Consider the following 18,909-nt stretch of genomic DNA (forward strand, 5'->3'; position numbering starts at 1 on the left):
TTCTGCTCTGCTGGGAAGAGGGTTAGGTTGCTGCTGTGGCAGATATGCAGGACTTGAACTTGAGCTATTTTTAGAGTGCAAGATTTTCTGCAAAAAAATCTTGTATTGAAGACCCACTCTTAGCTATACTGGAAGATCAGAGACTACTTTGAAGACTCTAGGGCCAGCTTCATGGTCTGACTGTGACAGTGCATCAGGACAAGACTTGGTTATACACTAGCTCTTCTCCTCCTCCCACCTTACATAATGTGGCAGCTCCCACTGGAAGGAAACCCAGACACAGGGGCGAGAGAAGAACCAGAGTCTGACAAAGTTCCTGATTTGGGTTAAAAAAAGACCAGGAGGCTGCAGCGCACTGTGTCTTGCACAACTCAGGCACAGCCTGGAGGAATACAGGGCAACTGGATGAAGATGAAGTACTTGTGATTCCATGCATGTCATTTACTCATCCCCTCTTCCAAAGCTGATTAGGGAAAAGAAGTTACTAAGTTCTCCAAATAGCTCAGAGTTCCTCAGAAATTCTTCTGCTTAAGGCATAATGTGGCCCTTCACCCAGTTCAGGCTCTTGCCAAGCACTGAAATGCAACTAGATGTTGGGACTTGATTGTGAAACCTCTGCTGACAGGTTACAACAGGGCAATGCATGGCAGCTAAGCAAAGCATAAAATTATGTCAGTTTTTAAAATCTAAGATAATAATGAAATTAGTTGATGGAATTGACTATGATGGACCTTTGATTTGTTTCTTCTTCCTTCTCCAGAAGAAAACCACCAAAAAGATAAAAATTAAGATTGATGTTGAAAGAATTCCAGCAATTAGTCCTGTGAAATTCTGATCTTGCCGGATCAGCACTTTTCCAATAACTGTTGACAAAACTTCTTGCTTCCACTGAAATAACAAAGAAAAAAAATAGTGTAATGACTTCCAAAGACAAGAACCAGATTATTAGTACTAAAGTATGAGCTGCTATGTCTCATATGCATTAAATCTTGATTTTGTGACGCTGTACTGCAATAAAACCCTGTGAGTGGAGAAATTGTTATATTGGTGTACATGAAAACAGAGCTACATGTTTATGACTAATTTCTCACCTTTAAGAGCTCTGGTAGTAACACAGCTCTGTATTTGATAAACAGCACACACAGCATGCACTCACATGCACTCTGGATAACAGGGTTCCACTGTTACCAGATGCTAATTCAAAATGTAAAATTCATACTTCTACTCATATGGTGCACAGAATGGGCCCATGGCTATATGGGCTGACATGTACATTAAAAATAATAGCCCAACTGTCTTTAATGTGTGTCCTTCTGGCATAAATATGCTGTAACATCAAACTCACTCTCCTGTTGACAGCATGCTTGCATTTTAGTTCCCAAGGTCACGTGAGCCTGTCCCTTGCCAGCTTCTAGCTCGCTGACAGTTTAAAGAAACAAAACTAAACAAAAAACCAAGCCCAAAAAACAACAACCAAACAAGCACCAAGGAGCTAACAGGGAAAAACTGTTTTAGGTCACACAGCACTAGCTCAGTCAGTTGGAATGCATTTGGCCATCTTTTCTCTTCCTCCTGTGGAATTCATCCCTCTGGGTACTGTAATGATGGATTTGCCCGTCAAAAGAGCAAATTTTCTTCTTCGCTGGGCTGACTACAATTTCTGAGTCTCCTTGCCAGTAAACAAGTAGAAACCTTGTTTAACCCCTTTATGTTTTGTTCTTTTCTGTGCATGAAACATGTCATGCATATCTGTTTCTTAGAAGCTAAGAAAATATCACAGAGTAGAACTAATTGAATGCAATGTTAGTCCTGGTTGGACATGTAAAAATACAACATATTAACTGAATGCAACCTGTGCACAAGTATTATATGAAACTAGGCACTTAGAAATCTGGGAGACCTACACCAAAAGGAGAGCCGCATCTAATTTTATAGTTTGCCTGATATATCCAAGAAAATGAATATTTACTTTAAAAAATAAATTGATATTAAAATAAGTTACTAGTTACCATGATAATAAGTCAAATTAATTATTGCTATTTACTTAGATTGCAGTAGCGCATAGGAATACCATTCACAGCCTAGGATTGTGTGACAATAATGTCTTAAAGACATTGAAAAAATAGATGTCCTGCTTCAAAGAACTTACATAGACTTTGATCCTAACCCCACTTACATGACCAGAAAAGTCTCCACTGTTTTCAGCAAATCAGAGTGCAGTTTCATAGTTTAAAGGTAATCCCATTCCAATTTCATTTTTTATATCTTAAAAAAAATACAAATGTATTGAAAGATTTATGTCTTATTCTATAAATCAATATGTCTATCATTTCAATTTGCAGTAGCACACTGAATGACTCTAATGACACCACCTTTAAAGCAATGACTGAATCATTTGTCCTATGTGTCTTCTTCTTATGAAATGAAATTATAAAATGCAGACAAAAAAATTATTCAGGAAAGATTTTCTCCTCTTGACTGCAGCAGTTGTTGAAAAAAAGGGCTTGTGAGTTCCAAACTAAAAGTACTCCACTACAGCTTCTCATTCTTCCCCAGGTTTCCTCTTGTGTTTGGATTAATAACTATAATTTTATTTCTGTGCTTAGTTCAGGTCCTGCTTTGTGCCTAAGGCTCCAGAAAGTCTCTGTACAAACAGGTAATAACAACAATGATGAACACATTTATTTTAAAATAGCTGATATTATTTGAATTTCCATCCCAAACAAACAGGGATAGAGATATCTCTGTAAGCACAGGCTTAGGCTTAAATTTTATTTAGGCTTAAAGTTTATTGGTTCAATAGTGACACTGTGAATAATAATAAAAATGGCATTAATATCTCATGTGTGGTGTAGTTGCCTCACCTCTATATTTAGCTCACTGTTGGATTTCAGGAGGTCACTGGGAACCGTACACAGAATTGATTCTGACTGCAGGAGAAGGTTTTCGCAGCTTTTGTTTCCAACTTTTAGGACCTCGCCTTTAACAGCTTCTGAATCAATGTAATTTCCCTTGGAAAAAAAAATCAATTTCATATTACATAACCATCTCATAAAAGTGAAGTAGTTACAAGCCTGGAAAATATTTTTAATGAAAAATAAATTGTGAAATAAAAGACTAATGAGAATTTACACTGTTCTGTCAATACGCATGTATAGGCTTATTTCATGTAAATGCAACTTTCACAGAGGAGCCAATGTAGGATGGTAAACTTTACAGATAAAATCTGCTGTCACTCATACAGCTCATACAGACTTCTGAAATTTTAAATGTCTGAGGGATTAGTCCTGTTGGTCCAGTTTAGATTTTTGCATAATTTGTTCAAGAAAGGACACATTATGTAATGCTGTTGTTTACAAAAACTGGTATTATATTATCCACAAGCTAAAGGCATCTCAAACATTTTGTTTTGCAAGTGGTTATGGTAGCAGAAATGAAGCTTTCAAAAAGAAGTAATTAATTAAAATAATACACAAGTCTGTTAAAATCGTGTTCCACAGAACAAAAAGGAAAAAACCTTGGTAAAGATGAAGGAGGAAAAGCACACTTCTTACCCAGAAAACCTGCTCTCACATCCCAGACTTGGATGAAAAATTATTGCTTCGGATATTGTGACAGTAGAATCCAAAGGTCAAGTTTAGGATCTTTTGTGCTCAGGAGTGCATCTCTATTTAAGAGTTGCCCTAGCCCATGTACAGCCCAGCTCAAGATGAAAGAAGAGGCATATTAAGTGGCATCGAAGGGGAGAAAGGTGTATGGTACTAATAGAGGCTATTTAGATTGGCTGGATCTGGGAGTTTTCCATGAGAAGGGGGGAAGACATCACAGCTGACACCACTGTGAAGCCTTGTATATTGAAAAGAAAACAAGAATCCCATTCTGAGGGGCAAAAAAATAACCTTACTTTGGCATATGTTTTAGATCTGCTTCAGAATGAGACTGAACCCTGGGAAAATGGTAATAAACATATAGGAGAGCCAGCTTAATGTCGTACTTTAATGGCAAAGGCACACCCCAGGTAAATGCTTTTTAATTGCTGGCCATAAAAGTCCATTTTGCACTCTATCTTCTGTCTAGTCAAAGCCATTCTGTTTGGTGTTAAGTAATAAAATATTCCTGGGCCAGGGAGCATACGAATGCTTATTGCTTTTTTGTTTGGAGACTTGTGGCAGATTGTGAGTCATTCATGTTCAAATCTTTCTTCTGACTGATGTACCTCAAAAGACTTGAATTTAATTCTTCCATCTTCAGGATAAATATATTATCCTAGAGAGTGTGGTTAAGTGGTCTCTTCTTCTACACCAAAGCCTAGAATTTTTTCTCCACCAAACCTTTTGGAAAAATGGAAACCAAAATATCATACTGATATTTCCTAAGGTGGTCTTTAGCCAGTTATAAAGATAGTAGCTTTTACTTACTACTACGACCATTACGCTACTATTAATATATTATAGATTCAAATATATTCACTATGATATCTAAATATATTAAGAGTTTCAAAACACTTTCAGCAGTGGTTCTGCTCTTCTCGGGACAACAGAATTTGCCTACAATTTTAAGAAAAGGAGGAAACTGGCTCCTGTGAGAACTGGAAAAAAATACTTCCACTTTTCAAATGTGTATTACACCCTTCTTGGTGAGCAATGCTCTTGAAGGCAAGCTGGAGAAGTTAGTCTTCAAGCTGCACTGGGTAGCTGTTGCAACCCAATCTGATAGCACGGCCACCTCACAACTTTTAGAGAGATGGGAATAACTTGGGTAAAACTCTAAAAGCATCAGCAGAACAGTAAACAAACTAAGGTGTGGAAATTCTGAGACTGGTGGCAGAACCATTTTTGAGGCTCCTAAGCAAAGTGAGCAGGTTGACTTGGGAAGAATGAGGAATTACTGCAGCTGCAGAGGTTTCTCTTCAGCTTGCCCAAAAATACCAGTTTCCATATTGCTCTCTTTTGGACCAGGTTTTGAGAGTAGCAATTTCCTATGCAATGTGAAAGAAGACTGACAATAGAGTGACCTATAAAGAGGCAAGAAGATTTCCTTACCATTGTCTCATAAAGAAAGTGTTACACTGGCTTAAGAATAGAGTAGGCAATACAGTAAGTCTTGTCCTACTCTGAGTTTTAAGACAGAAGTGCTAAGAGCACAGCCAAGATCTCAGATGTGCATGCCAGTTATTACACATTAAATTGCAACTGTGCTATGCATTTCTCTAGTGGAAGATTTATATTTGTAAGTATACTTTAGTTTCTGGTGGCCCATGTCTAGGCCTCCTCTAGAACAATGTACAGAGTCCCTGCACCATATTAGTGGACAATCACAACCCCAGAACAGACCAGGCCTCTGGACTAACAGAAGAAAGATGCTTTTCTTATTTATTTGTGTGTGTGTGTGTGTTTTTGGAGGGAGTTTTTTGGTGGTTTTATTTTTTTTTTTTCACAGCTAGAATGCTCTTGGCTGTCAGCAGCCCAGCTTGCAGGTCTGTATCAGTGGCTTCTGGAGGAGGCAGGAGGTGGACTCTGTCTTTTTCAGCAGACTCGGCAGTGAAATACCAGAATTTCTCCTGCCCTGACAGCTTCCCATGTTGGCAGGAGATGGGAGCCCTTCTGAAGTGATGTCTTCATGATGTTGAAGTAGAGACTTGTCTGGTACCTTTCCCTCATGACCCCTTTGACTGAGGCATGGTGGGCAGCAAGAGACTTCAAAGAGCCACACAGCTGGCAGAGGAAGACAGTGATGATGTGGGATGTTGGGAGGCTGGTACTGAAGACAAAGAGGACTGGCATTTGTGGCACACACTGCCCTGTGTTTTAAATAGAAAACCTAATGTTTTCTTGTGTAGAACATTTTCTTACAAAAACATCTTGTGGTCATCAGGGGAAACCAAACAGAACGTTTCAATCGGTACCCACTGTCATTTGACGAAAGCCAAATATGTCACACTAGATTAGTTAGATTGAAAAACTTGTGATAAAAGCTCACTGCGCCCCTCTGAAACTAATTAAGAAAGAGATAAAAGAACTTTGGTTTGGTAGAACAGACTGTTCACTGAAGCAAGCTGCCATTTAATTTCATGCTGAGCTTGCTTAATTACTCCAAAAAATATGATCATGAGGGATGAGGCATGTAAACTTGTGTGTGTGTATTTTTGAATGTGGGTACGGGCAAGGGAAAAGTGTTGCCAATATGGCTTGTAATGCCCTTTAGGCTCCTGACTATAATTTATGAAAGTTGTCTCACAGTTTTGATAGAAGCACCCCACTATAACTAATTCTATTTAGAGGAAGATGCTAAATTGGTGCCTGTTCATGCTTTGTTCTAGCAAACCACCTTTCACTAATGCTGTTCTCCAGCTAGTTGTCAGGAAATAACCAGGACATTAGGCTTAGGGAGACATCTGCCTTGGGTGCCATCACCACAGGTCAATACTACGAAATTGTGACTTTGGTCAGTCCTCACTATGACAATACTCAGTCAGCCTTTCTTATCTAAATGTTTTTTTCCCAGCAATAAACAGCACCAGAGACTTCTTCAGGGAGAATAAAAGAGTAAACAAAGGTAGAGAGTTAAAAAACCAACTGATTTTTGACCCTCTGTGTGTCTGAAGATTATAGAGCAAGTCCTCATGGACGCACTTCCAGGCAGAGGAAGGACAAGAACCCAACTGGGAACAGCCAGTACAGGTTTCCCAAGAGTGTATTTGCCTGCCCAACCTTCTAGGTGGACAGGACTGGCTCTCTAGATGAAAGGAGAGCATTGGACAAGCAGGCCTCGGTTTTAGCAAGTTTTGCAACACAATCTCTCCTGGCAATGAAAAAAACTTAGGATGGTATGGACTGGATGGATGATATATAAAATGAGTGAAAAACAGATTGGAAAGAGATCAAATCTTTATTTGTCAATGGCTGATAGTGGAACCAATACTGCTTAAAATCTTTTGACAGCTTGGACAAAGGGGTAGGATGCACTGTCTTTGAGCTCTCAGACGATACCAGATTTAATAAAATGACTGATATGCTGGACCATAATGTGAAATTAGGCAGCAGGATGCCACTTTAGTGATGAAGGCTCAGCACACATTTTAGCAGCAGCAAAGCCAGTAGATTTAAGGTGACTGTTCTGCTCTGGTCAGTACTTGTGGAGCTGAATTGTGAGAATTGTGTCAAGTTTTGAACCCCACAGAAAGAGAGGTACTACAAACTGGATGAAGTACAGAAGAGGGTCACTGAGCTAGGAGGGGAGCTCAAGCATAGGATAGCCTTATCTATCTAATAGGATAGATAAGGCTAGTGGAGCTGAGTGTTTTAAAGCCACAGAATCTCCATTCTTGGGAGATTTTCAAAACTCATTTACACAAAGCCATAGGCAGCATGACCTAATTTTTAATTTAGCCCTGTTTTGAGCAATGGGGTTAGACTATGAAGACCTTCAGAGGTTCCTTCCAATCTACATTATTCTGATTTTTTTCCCAAATTAGTCCTGTTTCCAACTGGTTGATATGCATGACTTGGAAAATACTGGAAAACACTGCTGTCATTGCACAGAGGCACTGAGCCATGCAGCAGCTATATATTCCCAGATCTGTTGACCTGCACACCAGAACTCTTTTTAGCCTTTCTCCATAACTGAGCAAGAGATTTGCTCTGCATTGAGGAAGAAGTGATTGTATGGCTAAGAGCTCCAAGCAGAAAAACAATGTAAAAAGTAAAAATCAGACCAATTATTCTTTGGCATTTGCCTAAAACACTTTGCAGATTAATATGCAGTTTGACTGGAACTCAGCATGGCTGACAGGAACTCTGAAGTAATACTTCTGATGTCTTGCAGCCCAGAAGTTGGCCCACTGGACCATGTTGGATTCAAGGACTTTTAGGGCTTTAAGATTTCTTCATTGTGATGGGGGAAAAGTTTTGGCTTACAGAGCTATGCAGGAGTGACACAAAGAAATTACCTAAGCATTAAGACTGATTATCTTCCATAAAACATTTTTATCAATTATATTTTATATAAATGATAGATATCTATGTAAATAACACATAAATTCCAAAAAATTTTCATAAGCATTCAGTGTAAACTAGAAATATCCATATTTATACCTTTTCTATTCAATACTCAGAAAAAAACTAGACTTCAAGAAATTGAACTCTCACAAAACGAATTTAACTTTCTCCACAGCACTGTAGTAGAGAGTGACCTGTGCTATTGAGGACCTAAGAGATACTTCTCAGTGCTATGTAGGCTACTCTCAGTGCACTTTGAAGAGGCATTCAGCATCAAGTTTGCATTTTTCATGGATCCATAAATATTTAGGCTACAGCAGTGACTGATCCTCATGAGTGACTTTGTGCACAGGCCAGAGTTTCCCTCAGCTCAAGAGAAATGAAGAAGCCAGACCACATCTTTTGTGGGGAAGGACACATAACCACGTGACAGTAAGAGCCAAGGCTTGCGCACAGACCACATACTTCATGTTCTGGGCTGCTGGCCACGTTTAATCCTGAACTGGTGGTGCAGCTTTCTGCAATCAGAAGCTGATGCAGAGTGGTCCTCCCATGAGAACAAGGAAAACCCCTCTCCCACTTCACCTGATGACAACAACCACCCTGGTACACATATCTTTGTTTTCAGCTCTTCGTCTTTTAAATGGTGACAACCAGGCTCGGGTGAATGCAGTACTGAACGCAGTGCTCTCTCTGCCCTCGCTTCCTCAGGGCTTCCTTTATTTCATCAAAATCTCTGTTCCACGCTGTGCTGCTGATGTGCACTTGCAAATAATTGAAAAACTTATTTCAGCATTTCTTACCTTAATTTCCAGAACATTTTGGTTGCCTCTTGAGATGAACACTGTCTTTTCAAAATGCTTAAATACAGGATTATTTACGTAATCAAAATCAAAGTACAGGGAGCTGACACCATCAAAAATAAAGAACACTTTGGTCACAAAGGGTGGCTGGAGATTGAAATCTTTCAGTGAAGGTGTTGTACAGCAGATTATCTCTGAGCTAGAGCGGTGGTTACATGCCTATAAGAAAAAAAAAAGAGGTAATTGCAGTATATATATGCAGAGGAAGTCACTGATTGATGCAACTTTCTTTAACAATACATATATATCGAGAAAATAAACACCAAGGGTCTTGCTCTTCTTTAACCAAAGCAAAATCCTGATCAGTGCTACACAGCATTTAGCTGGGAGAAAAGTATGAAAACTTCATGTCAATGGTGTTTGCACTCTTGTTGAGGAAATGTTCAAGTAAACAAGCTTCCTGGCCTGATTGTTCACAGCACTTTTAAAGTAAATATTTTGCAGATAATTAATGGAAAATTATTTCCAAAGCCAAGGACCATCAGAAGGCTAGCCTGGTGTACTGAGCAGCCGTAGTTCAGGTTACCCAGTCTGTCACAGTGACTGCAACATGGATTTCTCTTTCTTTTTCACTACCAAAGCAATAGTAAGGGACCAGAGGACAAGGTAAAAGCCAACAATACTAACTGAAACAGTGGAAAACAGAAGTAAAGCACTGTTTACCGACCGTGCAGCTAAGTTGCTATGTTTCCAGAAAGGCACTGTGGACTCTGTGAGAAAGGGCTTTATAGCCAAAGCCACTGTGGATTCTGGGTCACAAAAGCTCAGCAAAGTGTATCTTCTTTCTAAAAATGTATACTTAAGGTCCCAGATGTGTGGTACTTGGTGCTGAGGTACACAGTCATGCAAGCTCCTGCTGAGAGTGTTGTCTGTGGGACATGCTTTGCACTGTATCTCGGACCAGCAGGGATAAGATGTTTCCCCTCACTGTAGTGCAGGAGCTGCCTGACAACAGGCACAAAGCCACACCTGCCCCCTCACTCTGCCACTACTCCTCATGACAGCCTGCAATGGGGGAAAGCTGCTGGTGCACCCCATGATCAGAACACCCCCCAGAGGATGCTCTGTGCTATGGGGATGTGATCCAGTACAAAATGCAGGACTCGTCTGAACTGCCTTTGCAGTTGACAGAGGGACAATGGTTCATCTAGAGTGGGTTTCATCTGATCCACTTTAGACAACAATCTAATCTTTAATTAGATTAATGGTGCTCTAGAAGAGTCAATTTTGTCCTGACTGTGAAGGTTTCTATAGGAGTACTTTGCTTATAATGTCAGCAGCACATCTACAAACACCAGTGGGAGGCACAGTGTGTGCTGGACTGCACCACACAAGCTGCAGAGTGGCTTGTTTGTCAGTGTATTGTGTACCCCCTTCCCTGTGCTTGCCTTTCATGCTGCCTACCAACGCTCCAGTTGAAGGACTTCTGGCACAAACAGAGTTGCTTCAGTTCCACAAAAGTATTTCCTTTCCAACTCTACAAACCTTCTGTAAGTAGCCCCTTGTGCACTGTGCCCTGAGATCAGATCAAACTTTTTCTTTTTTTACATATATAAAGGAGCGTATCTGACGTGTGTCCCAGAAAGAATGGGGCTAAGCACCTCATCATCATAAATCCTACATTTGTTCTACAAGAGATTTCCTTGGAAGATCAACAATGCTCTTGAATACCTTTGTGCATCCAGAGAAGGCCAAAGTACATATTTTTCTGTTTTGTTTTCCAAAATAAATTTGTTCTCATTATCAAATGCTGCCAGAAGGAGCTTTGAAATTAGTTTAAACTATTGCAATGTAATTTTGCTGTTTGAAATCAGTGACATAACCACTCAGGCCGTATCAGCTATATACTCACATTAGCTTGAAAAGTGGGATTAAATTAGTTATCTGCAAATCAGGGCTTTTTGTTATCACCACAGCAATTCATGTTTCTGTGAATAATATTGTGAAATCTTGAATCTGCCAAGGGAAACATTTTCAACATTCTGGGCATTACAGTTTTAGAGCTCCTACGTGTCTGTGAGCTATGAGTTCGGCACTCAGTTAAATAACTTGGTGGATCTTTCTCTGATGCTAATGGGACTTGCACCTGTGTATCTAACAGCCCATTTATATTCCTAGCAGAAATTCAGAAATATTTTTTTAACCTCCATGTCAACAAGGTAAACTGTGGGAAGGCAGATTTTTGGTCCATTTGCTTACAGTATCAGATTGTTCTCTTGAATACGTTGTTATACACCACTGACCATATCTCAGGCTTTGTTCTATCACATAGATCTAGAAATTAATTTCAATTAGTATGGAAATAATAAGATGCATCATTAGTATAATGGATGATCAAGCCATACTTGTCCATGATGTATGAATATTCATTAAGATATCTATCATATTGTGTCAATTCTTAAAAAGGATTACTAAAATATATATATAATTATAAACCTAAGTATGTCCCAAGTAATCATTATATTTATTTGATTAATGTAAATTCATTAGACTCTTTATCTACTGCAGAGTAGTGATGTCCATTAAATGAATAGCAGTGGTATTCATAACTTTGTTTGTGGCTATCTATTAGAATCAGATACTTTACTTTATCAGACTGGTCTCTGAAGCAGAAGCTTTCAGAAAATGATAAAAATCTAATAATACTCTTTGGAGGGGATGCAATGTGACTGATTGGTAAGGTCAAGAAAAATCTTATTTGCAATGCCCTTATTGGTACACGATTTGACATGACATTTTTACCTTGAAATTGGTTTTAGCAATTGAAGAATATGACGGTTTAGTTTTCAAGAAATATTGGATTGAGGATCTCCAAGAAAACCTCCCTAATTCAATCTATTGCCTTCTCAATTAAGATACTGCCTATCACCCAGCACCTTTAACTTTTATTTCATTAAACTTTAAAGTATATTCACTTTAAAAGCTAAGTCTACATTTTTCTTGTGACAATAATCTACATCTGAAGACAAAGAGGAAGAAAAAATATAAAAATTATGGAGCATTTCACAAGCATAAGTAAATGCTATACCCCAAAGGGAATAATAATCCATTGCACAATGCACATGACTCATCACTTAAGGTATGTATTCTTGTTCCATTTGTAAAATATGACCCTTGAGGCAATTAATTCAAACCTGACCTACAGAACCTGAACTTCAGTGCCCAATTCAATTCTTTTTCATCTGACAGAACAACAGGAAAAGTACGAGGGAGGATCTATGAGTTCCAGAGGTCTCCCAGCAGCTGACCCAGATTAGAGAGGGGCAGTTGGATGTGTATTACAGGATCTGCAGCTGTCAGAAAGGAGAAAAGGGCCAATTTGTTCTTTCATAAAAAGTAAACTTTTGGAGTTCCAGTGGAGAATGAAAGATGAATGAAGTTAAAGACAGACCTGGAGACTCTCCAACCATCCTTGCCAAAGGATGATTTCTCAATAGAAAGAGAAGAAAATACAGGTCCAGAATGAAGAGAAGCCCATTCAGAAGACTTTTCTGTGTAAAACAGTGACACTCAAGCAGCATATCCTGAGGGTTTTTCAGCTAATTCGTTGCCTTTTGCTGCCATTTCGAGTGGTACAATGAATGATCCTGATGGATTGGTAGCCTTTTTATTTTAGTTTTCTTCTTGGATTAAGGCATGAGAGATATAAATTCTAGTCTATCAGATCATCACACCAGAAGGTAGAGTAAAATGTTTCTTCCTCTTGGGTCTGAGAGCAAGCCCTCTGCACAACATGATCAATACTGACTGGGAGTCCAAATTCCTCCCTGGGCTTGGGATGGCCAATGTACCTTGTAACACTGCCTCCCTGGCACCCTGGTGATTTCACACAGTGGCTTTCCCCTGACATACCCTGCTGTACCCTGTTCTTGGCAGGAGATGTGCCTGAGCTACAGATCTGGCACAGAAAGAAAGATGAATTTTCCCCTTTGTGGGGGAACTCTTCACTGGGCTTCTGTGGCAGTTTTGTGCCATGGAGTCAAGAGAGATAGAGGATCCAAGCCTAGGTGTCTTCAGATGGGGAATCATGACTATCTTCAATAATCACATACTCACTACCCACACTTCACAGGGAATTTGTTTCATCATTATTTAATACATCTAAGGTAGACACTCACTGCTGAATTCTAGGCATCTTGATGAATATGAGTATGGATTGCTTACAGACTTGTAAATATTGAATGAACTTTACAGCATCCTAAAATTCTCCTGTAAAACAGCAGGAAATGGTACCTGGCAGGGAGAAATTACAAATTGCTGAAGAACATTCCAAAGACTACTTACTGAAGACACATTTAAAAGTCTGTGGAAAAAGAAGAGATTGCATAGCTACAGAGTCAGTTGTTGAAGATCATGTATTAAAAAATGCTTCTTAGTTTTGCAGTCTTGCATATCTTGGGACATTCATTGTTAGAAGAGATTAGGCAGTGGGAATATATATTGAAATTAGATAATATATGGAATATTAAAAATGCTACAAGAAAGGATCCCCAAATGACCACTTATTCACTTTGGGAGAATCAATGCAAACTACAGGCTTTCAAAGAAAATAAACCACTATTCCCAAGTGCTTCAGGAGCAGAAGAATCATCTAGCATGATTTACAGCACAGGTTCCCGATCAAACACTATTCCAAACTGGGCCTTGGGTTTTTTTACAGGCACAGTGAAAGGCAGGAACGAGCTGCTTCCCTGCTTGTGTACCTCACATAGGAACTGCATATGTGAAAAGAACTGAGAAGGTTTCTGTATTTTTATGCATTCTCTAGAGCTCTTGGGAATTTATGCAGCACTGCCTAAATTCCTACTTTTTTCCCCTAGTCAGAACAAATGATCAAAAGAACTTATGAAATAGAAATTAAAAAGCAACACATTGCAATTACTGAAACATACTGTTCAATACATTTTTTTCACTCATTGAAATAAATTCAAAGAAGGCAAAATGTATTATTTTGACAGTATTAACATAAAATGTAATATAAACACAAGTATGAGTACAGTACTGAACAATTTTAAGGAAATTTAAATAAATGCGAAAAGAATACTGTAAAATGGAAACAAGGCATTTTTTGCTCTATAGAAGAAAAATTTTCAGAGATAATAAACTACAAACATGAAGGCTGAAAAGCTCAACTTAAATGTTTCTTCTACAGGGGGCTGGCATATTGTGCCCAAAACTTTTCAGTCTCAGTGAAACTGCACTTCTTATAGGAAATTCTTCCAGAAAAACCTTTTGAATCAGTTGTACCACTCACCTCTTACCACTGGGATGGAAAGAGGCAGAGAAAAGCAGATGCCCCAGGGCATGTCTGCTGGCTCTGCTCCCTGAGACTTTGGGATGCAGAGCATCCCCAACAGCTCCTGCTGTTTACAGAAATGACCCTCCACCTACATTGTGACTCCATCAGGACTCCAGGCCACAATTAAACCTGAGGACGGAGAGCTGACAGGAAAAGGTGAGACCCATTTTAAATTGGGCACCACCACTTTTAGGCAAATCAAAAAGGGTGTGAGAGGTGGGGGAAAGAATGAGTAGAGCTTTAGGAAAAAACATTTATCACGAAAATTTGGAGTGGTTTGGTTATTTTAACTGGAAAAGAGAAAGGCTGAATCATAATTTAGTGCAAATATATAAAATTAGCAGGAGAGACTGATAATCTGTCGCATGTATCCACAGAGGGTTAAACAAGAAGACAGGTAATTAGCCACAGGATTTGGGTTAATTATTAGAAAGAAGTCTTTCCAAACCACTAGGTAAGCAGGTAGAGCAGCTCTCACTAAAGCTTGTTTAAGCAAGATTGTGAAATTTCTTTCAAAAGGAGCTTTAATAACAGCCTAAACAAATATCTGTTAGGCAGTGGTCTGGGTACATTTGTTCCTGGCTCAGGGAAGTGGGCCATGCTTCGCTGTTGTGGTCCCTCCCAGCTGTACTTTCCTTTGATGCTCTGGGATGTGTTTCAGTGCTGGCTTTGGTTTTCCCAAGAGCCAGAGTTTCTGAATGCTGACAAAAGCAGCTTCTTGGAGGAGGCTAGTGAGAGAAAACTAAAAAGAAAAGGATTAAATAACAATTTAAAAAAATGATTCATTTAGCTAGCCTCTCCCAAACTATGGAAGCTAAAAGATATATAACCTCAGCTATAGCACTTCTTTGGTCTGTTCAGGAAAACAACCTGTCTTCTCCTTTCTAAATGGGATAGTTGGTCTAGATCTCTGCTGGAAATAGTTCCTCATTATTGTTTATTTTAATAATAACTAGCCATGGGCATCCGCCACCAGAAATTTCCTCAGTTACACAGTATAATCTTGTTTTGCCACTTAAAAATCTTCCCTTTCTACCTGAGAATTAATACTCTTCCTTTAGAAATATGCTTGAGGTAGAGAATAGTGGGAGAACAAATGGCTGCCACAGAGGCAGAGAAGGCAACTGAGTGCCAGAAGCCTTTAATTTCAATAGAGCAAAAATATATTGCTTGGGCAATGTCAAAGTATAAAACACTCTGGATTATAATCCATTTGAGGTTATATTACACCTTTTGTGCAGGGAGAATGAACTTGTGTACAGCTGCTCATACACTGGCACAATTTTTTAGAGATCAGCAGTAGATTTGTTTGGCAGGAGATTTGTTTGGTGGCAAATGTCTAACACGCTGCACAGTATGAAAAGAAAAAGAATAAAGGAGATAATTCTGACTAAGTCCATGTCTTTTTTTCAACAGCAGGTTAGAGGAAGGACACTGCAAAAAGCCAAACACTGCTCAAAGGCAAGCTTTCTCCTCAATATTTGGGAGAAAGAGTAAATTCTATGGTGTTTGTTGCCTGGAGTTGCCAGCCACTTTTGACAATGGATTTTCTTTGAAACTCCAGATCTTTCAAATCTGTTCAGATTCTAAGAAGTTCTAAATATTTGACAAGGTATGCAGTAGCAGGGCCTGAAGAAAAGCAATATTGGGGAATAGAAAAAGCAAACAAATGATCTTTACACAAAGCAAAACCTCAAGACTTGATTTCAGCAACAATCTGTTCCTTCAAAATTCTTTGTGCTTAGAAATAATTATGCTCACATTACTAAAAATCTAATAAATTTTGAGTTTGGTACATTTCACTGAAAGATTTTATTTTCTGACTGATGGGTAAAGTGACTTTTTGAGAACACTTAACACTGTGTTTCATTGGAAAGGAACTGATTTTTAGCCATGACTACCTGCTGTGGAAATTCAGGTCCTGATACTCATAATATTATATAAATTAGGATCATGAAGAATATGATGACCTTGAAGCTATGAAAGACTGCAAATTTGCAGACATACCATTTAAAATGCATTGAGCAAACCTAAATCTAATAGTTAGAATTCAATTCAGGAAACAGTGTATGATGATCATTAGAAATAAGCTGAGAATATGCACAGTAAGTAGCATTATGAACAGTAGAATATGAACAGTAAGTAGCTGAGAATAGGAACAGTAAGTAGTCAATTTAGCTTCAGTTAGACTAAACAAACCTTGTAGGATAAGAAAATGTTGGAGGTACAACACAAATGTGTAGACAAAAGCTTACAGAAGGCAGTTTCAGTAAAATTAGATGACGAATGCCATCTTCGCCCTATAAAATTGAAGCAGATCACATGGCCGTATCTGTGTTTAGATTGGACACTGTGTAGTGTCAACTCAGGAACAAAAAAAAAAAGAAGACTTCCATCTCTGACTGACATCTGCTGTTTCAGCAGAGGTAACCAATTGCAAGAGCCCAAACCCATCTTAAAACTTAGCTGCTGAATTAACAAAGTTAGGACAGATTTCCCCAACAGAGATTTTGGCAATCAGAAATTCTTAAAAATAATGCCTTCTTTTGATTTTATATATTTACTCTTCTTCTTCTTTTGATATATATCCATAGTCACCACTTGAGTATCACAATAGTGCCTGAACTTGCCATGTAATCTGATACATCTATATTGCGCTGCTGTGTGTTTAGTCACTGAATTTGTATTGTTGAATAGTAATATATAAATCTTCTTATCAGATACTGTACTAGCCTTATTTCTTTGGAAAATGTTTATTGGAAACAGTTGTTTTATCCTCACCTTAATCTCTAATTTGTTTTGAATTTTTCCTGTACAGTGAAAACAGTCTTTGCAGAAAACACCAAAATATCAGTAGAAGCCCCAAAGTTTCAAGGCAAAAGTCAAAGTATTTTGGCTGAAAATTCACAACCATTCACCACACCAAGACGAAAAGATAATAGACTGTCTTCTTTAAGACTGACTCACCACAGAGAAGTTCATTCCTAGTTTAGGTACAGTAATCACCATCTGAGGAAAGCACACTGAGTTCAAGTTGATTCCTTGAGCTGTGATTGTACTTCCACCACTAGGAAAATTTACCAAAAGAAGAAAAAAAAAGGAAGGAAAAGAAAAAGAGAAGATAAGTAGGATAAATAACTACTGTGATAATGAAATGTTAATTACAAATTATATTTTAGAGTAAATGATAACATAAAGCCAGAATTAGGTATATATATTTGATAAATGCAAATACATAGCTTTGAGCAGTGACATAATTTTTCTTGGAAACAGATTTTACATTTACTATAACAACTAATCCAAAAAAAAGAAAAGAAAAATAATTTTTAAAACTGTGATAAGCCAGGGTATAAAACAAATGTGTAAATTTTAAAAGAGGTCACTTTTTTGTACTTTGCATTTGCTAACTAACTTATTTCACCTATTGTGTTCAATGGTGCTGAAAAAGGTGTCTGTTCTACTGCTGACATTTTTTTGGCAAAGGCAGATGGCTTGGATTAGAGCTACTGAGACCATAAATATGTCACTTGAAAATACACACATACTACCATACATATATATTCATAATGTTTATATAGCACTGGATTTAGACTATTTTAAAATCCATTTGCTCTCCTGAGTCCGCTGACTTGTCACATTAGATGATTTTTCTCAGCAATCAGTGTAATGTCCAGACACAGCATAGGAGACACACTTAGCTGTGCAGTGGGTATCTCGACAGGACATCACAGGTAGGCTCAGCAGCAGCTGGGAGTGAAATCACAAAGAGAAAAGAGGAACCCTTCCCCCTTCTCCTTCACCTCTGAAAGGAAATGATTTGCCCTCTGCAACTGCACCATAATAGAAACAATTGGCATGGAAGATAGAGATAAAAATGCAATTTCTTTTGATAGACTGCTGAGCAGTATAGCTGTTCTTTGTTCATTTGTTGCTTTTCTTATTTCTATAAGAAAATTTTACTCACCTAAGAAAAGATTTGGCTGGATGAATTTTTAAAACAACTGGGTCTTCTCTGTATGTGAAATGGCTGCTTGTGTCTCGAATAGCTTCATCGATTTCCATTCTCACACGATATTCCTGGGGAATTTGCTGTGCTGGAGTGTAGCACTCCACAGCGCTTGCCGATATGCTGGGAGGACTGAAAACAGATTGCTTGTCACCATTATAAAACATGTATTTGGCTTAAAACACTGTCCTTTACTGAGCCCCAACATTGCCTAAAGATCTGTTTGTAAAAAAATGTCATTGATTTTCCTGCTGGATAATCAAATTGCAACAAGTAAGCATCACATAAGGTAGAAATTGCAAGAGCATGGCTTAAGCTCAAGATTAATCTTAATTCAGTTGACTTTCACCTTGCCTGATGGAAGGTGTTGCCTCGGTACTGGTGACAACCCCATGAGCCCCTGAACCCTGTAAAGGCAGCTTCCAGCCTAGAAAACAAGAGCACACTCCAGGTTTAAGGAGAATGACTTTATCTACTATAACCAAAGGATAATGCCTCTTTCAAATCCACAGGACTTACTCTGTGTTAAAAGCCCCAAGTGAGAGTGCTCGTGTGGGTTGTACCAGATGCCAAGGGGCAGGCAGAGGGCAAGGAGAAAGAAGAAGGAGAAAATCCAAGAAGAGCTGGCTGAATTCAGCACATTATCAGAGTCTCTGGGATATTAACCTTTCCCTTGCTATCATGCTTGGCCATGGAAGTCTTCTTCCTCCTACACTGAGCTCAGTGGGTAAGGGGGCACAGGAG

General features: G+C 38.7%; 1 protein-coding gene across 3 annotated transcripts in view; it reads right to left on the minus strand.

Moving 5' to 3' along the window:
* Nucleotides 1-18,909, minus strand: part of MET (MET proto-oncogene, receptor tyrosine kinase) — an 86,956-nt gene that overhangs the window by 12,132 nt on the left and 55,915 nt on the right. For all 3 annotated transcript variants that reach the window (XM_068189913.1, XM_068189915.1, XM_068189914.1), the window contains exons 9-13: nucleotides 18,124-18,297; nucleotides 17,127-17,226; nucleotides 8,801-9,019; nucleotides 2,865-3,011; nucleotides 732-888 (exon numbers count right to left, since the gene is read on the minus strand). In XM_068189913.1, coding sequence (XP_068046014.1) covers nucleotides 732-888; nucleotides 2,865-3,011; nucleotides 8,801-9,019; nucleotides 17,127-17,226; nucleotides 18,124-18,297 — 797 coding nt within the window. The remainder of the gene's footprint in view (nucleotides 1-731; nucleotides 889-2,864; nucleotides 3,012-8,800; nucleotides 9,020-17,126; nucleotides 17,227-18,123; nucleotides 18,298-18,909) is intronic.

The sequence above is a fragment of the Anomalospiza imberbis genome, chromosome 5 (genome assembly GCF_031753505.1).
Source record: "Anomalospiza imberbis isolate Cuckoo-Finch-1a 21T00152 chromosome 5, ASM3175350v1, whole genome shotgun sequence".
NCBI classification, from domain to species: domain Eukaryota; kingdom Metazoa; phylum Chordata; class Aves; order Passeriformes; family Viduidae; genus Anomalospiza; species Anomalospiza imberbis.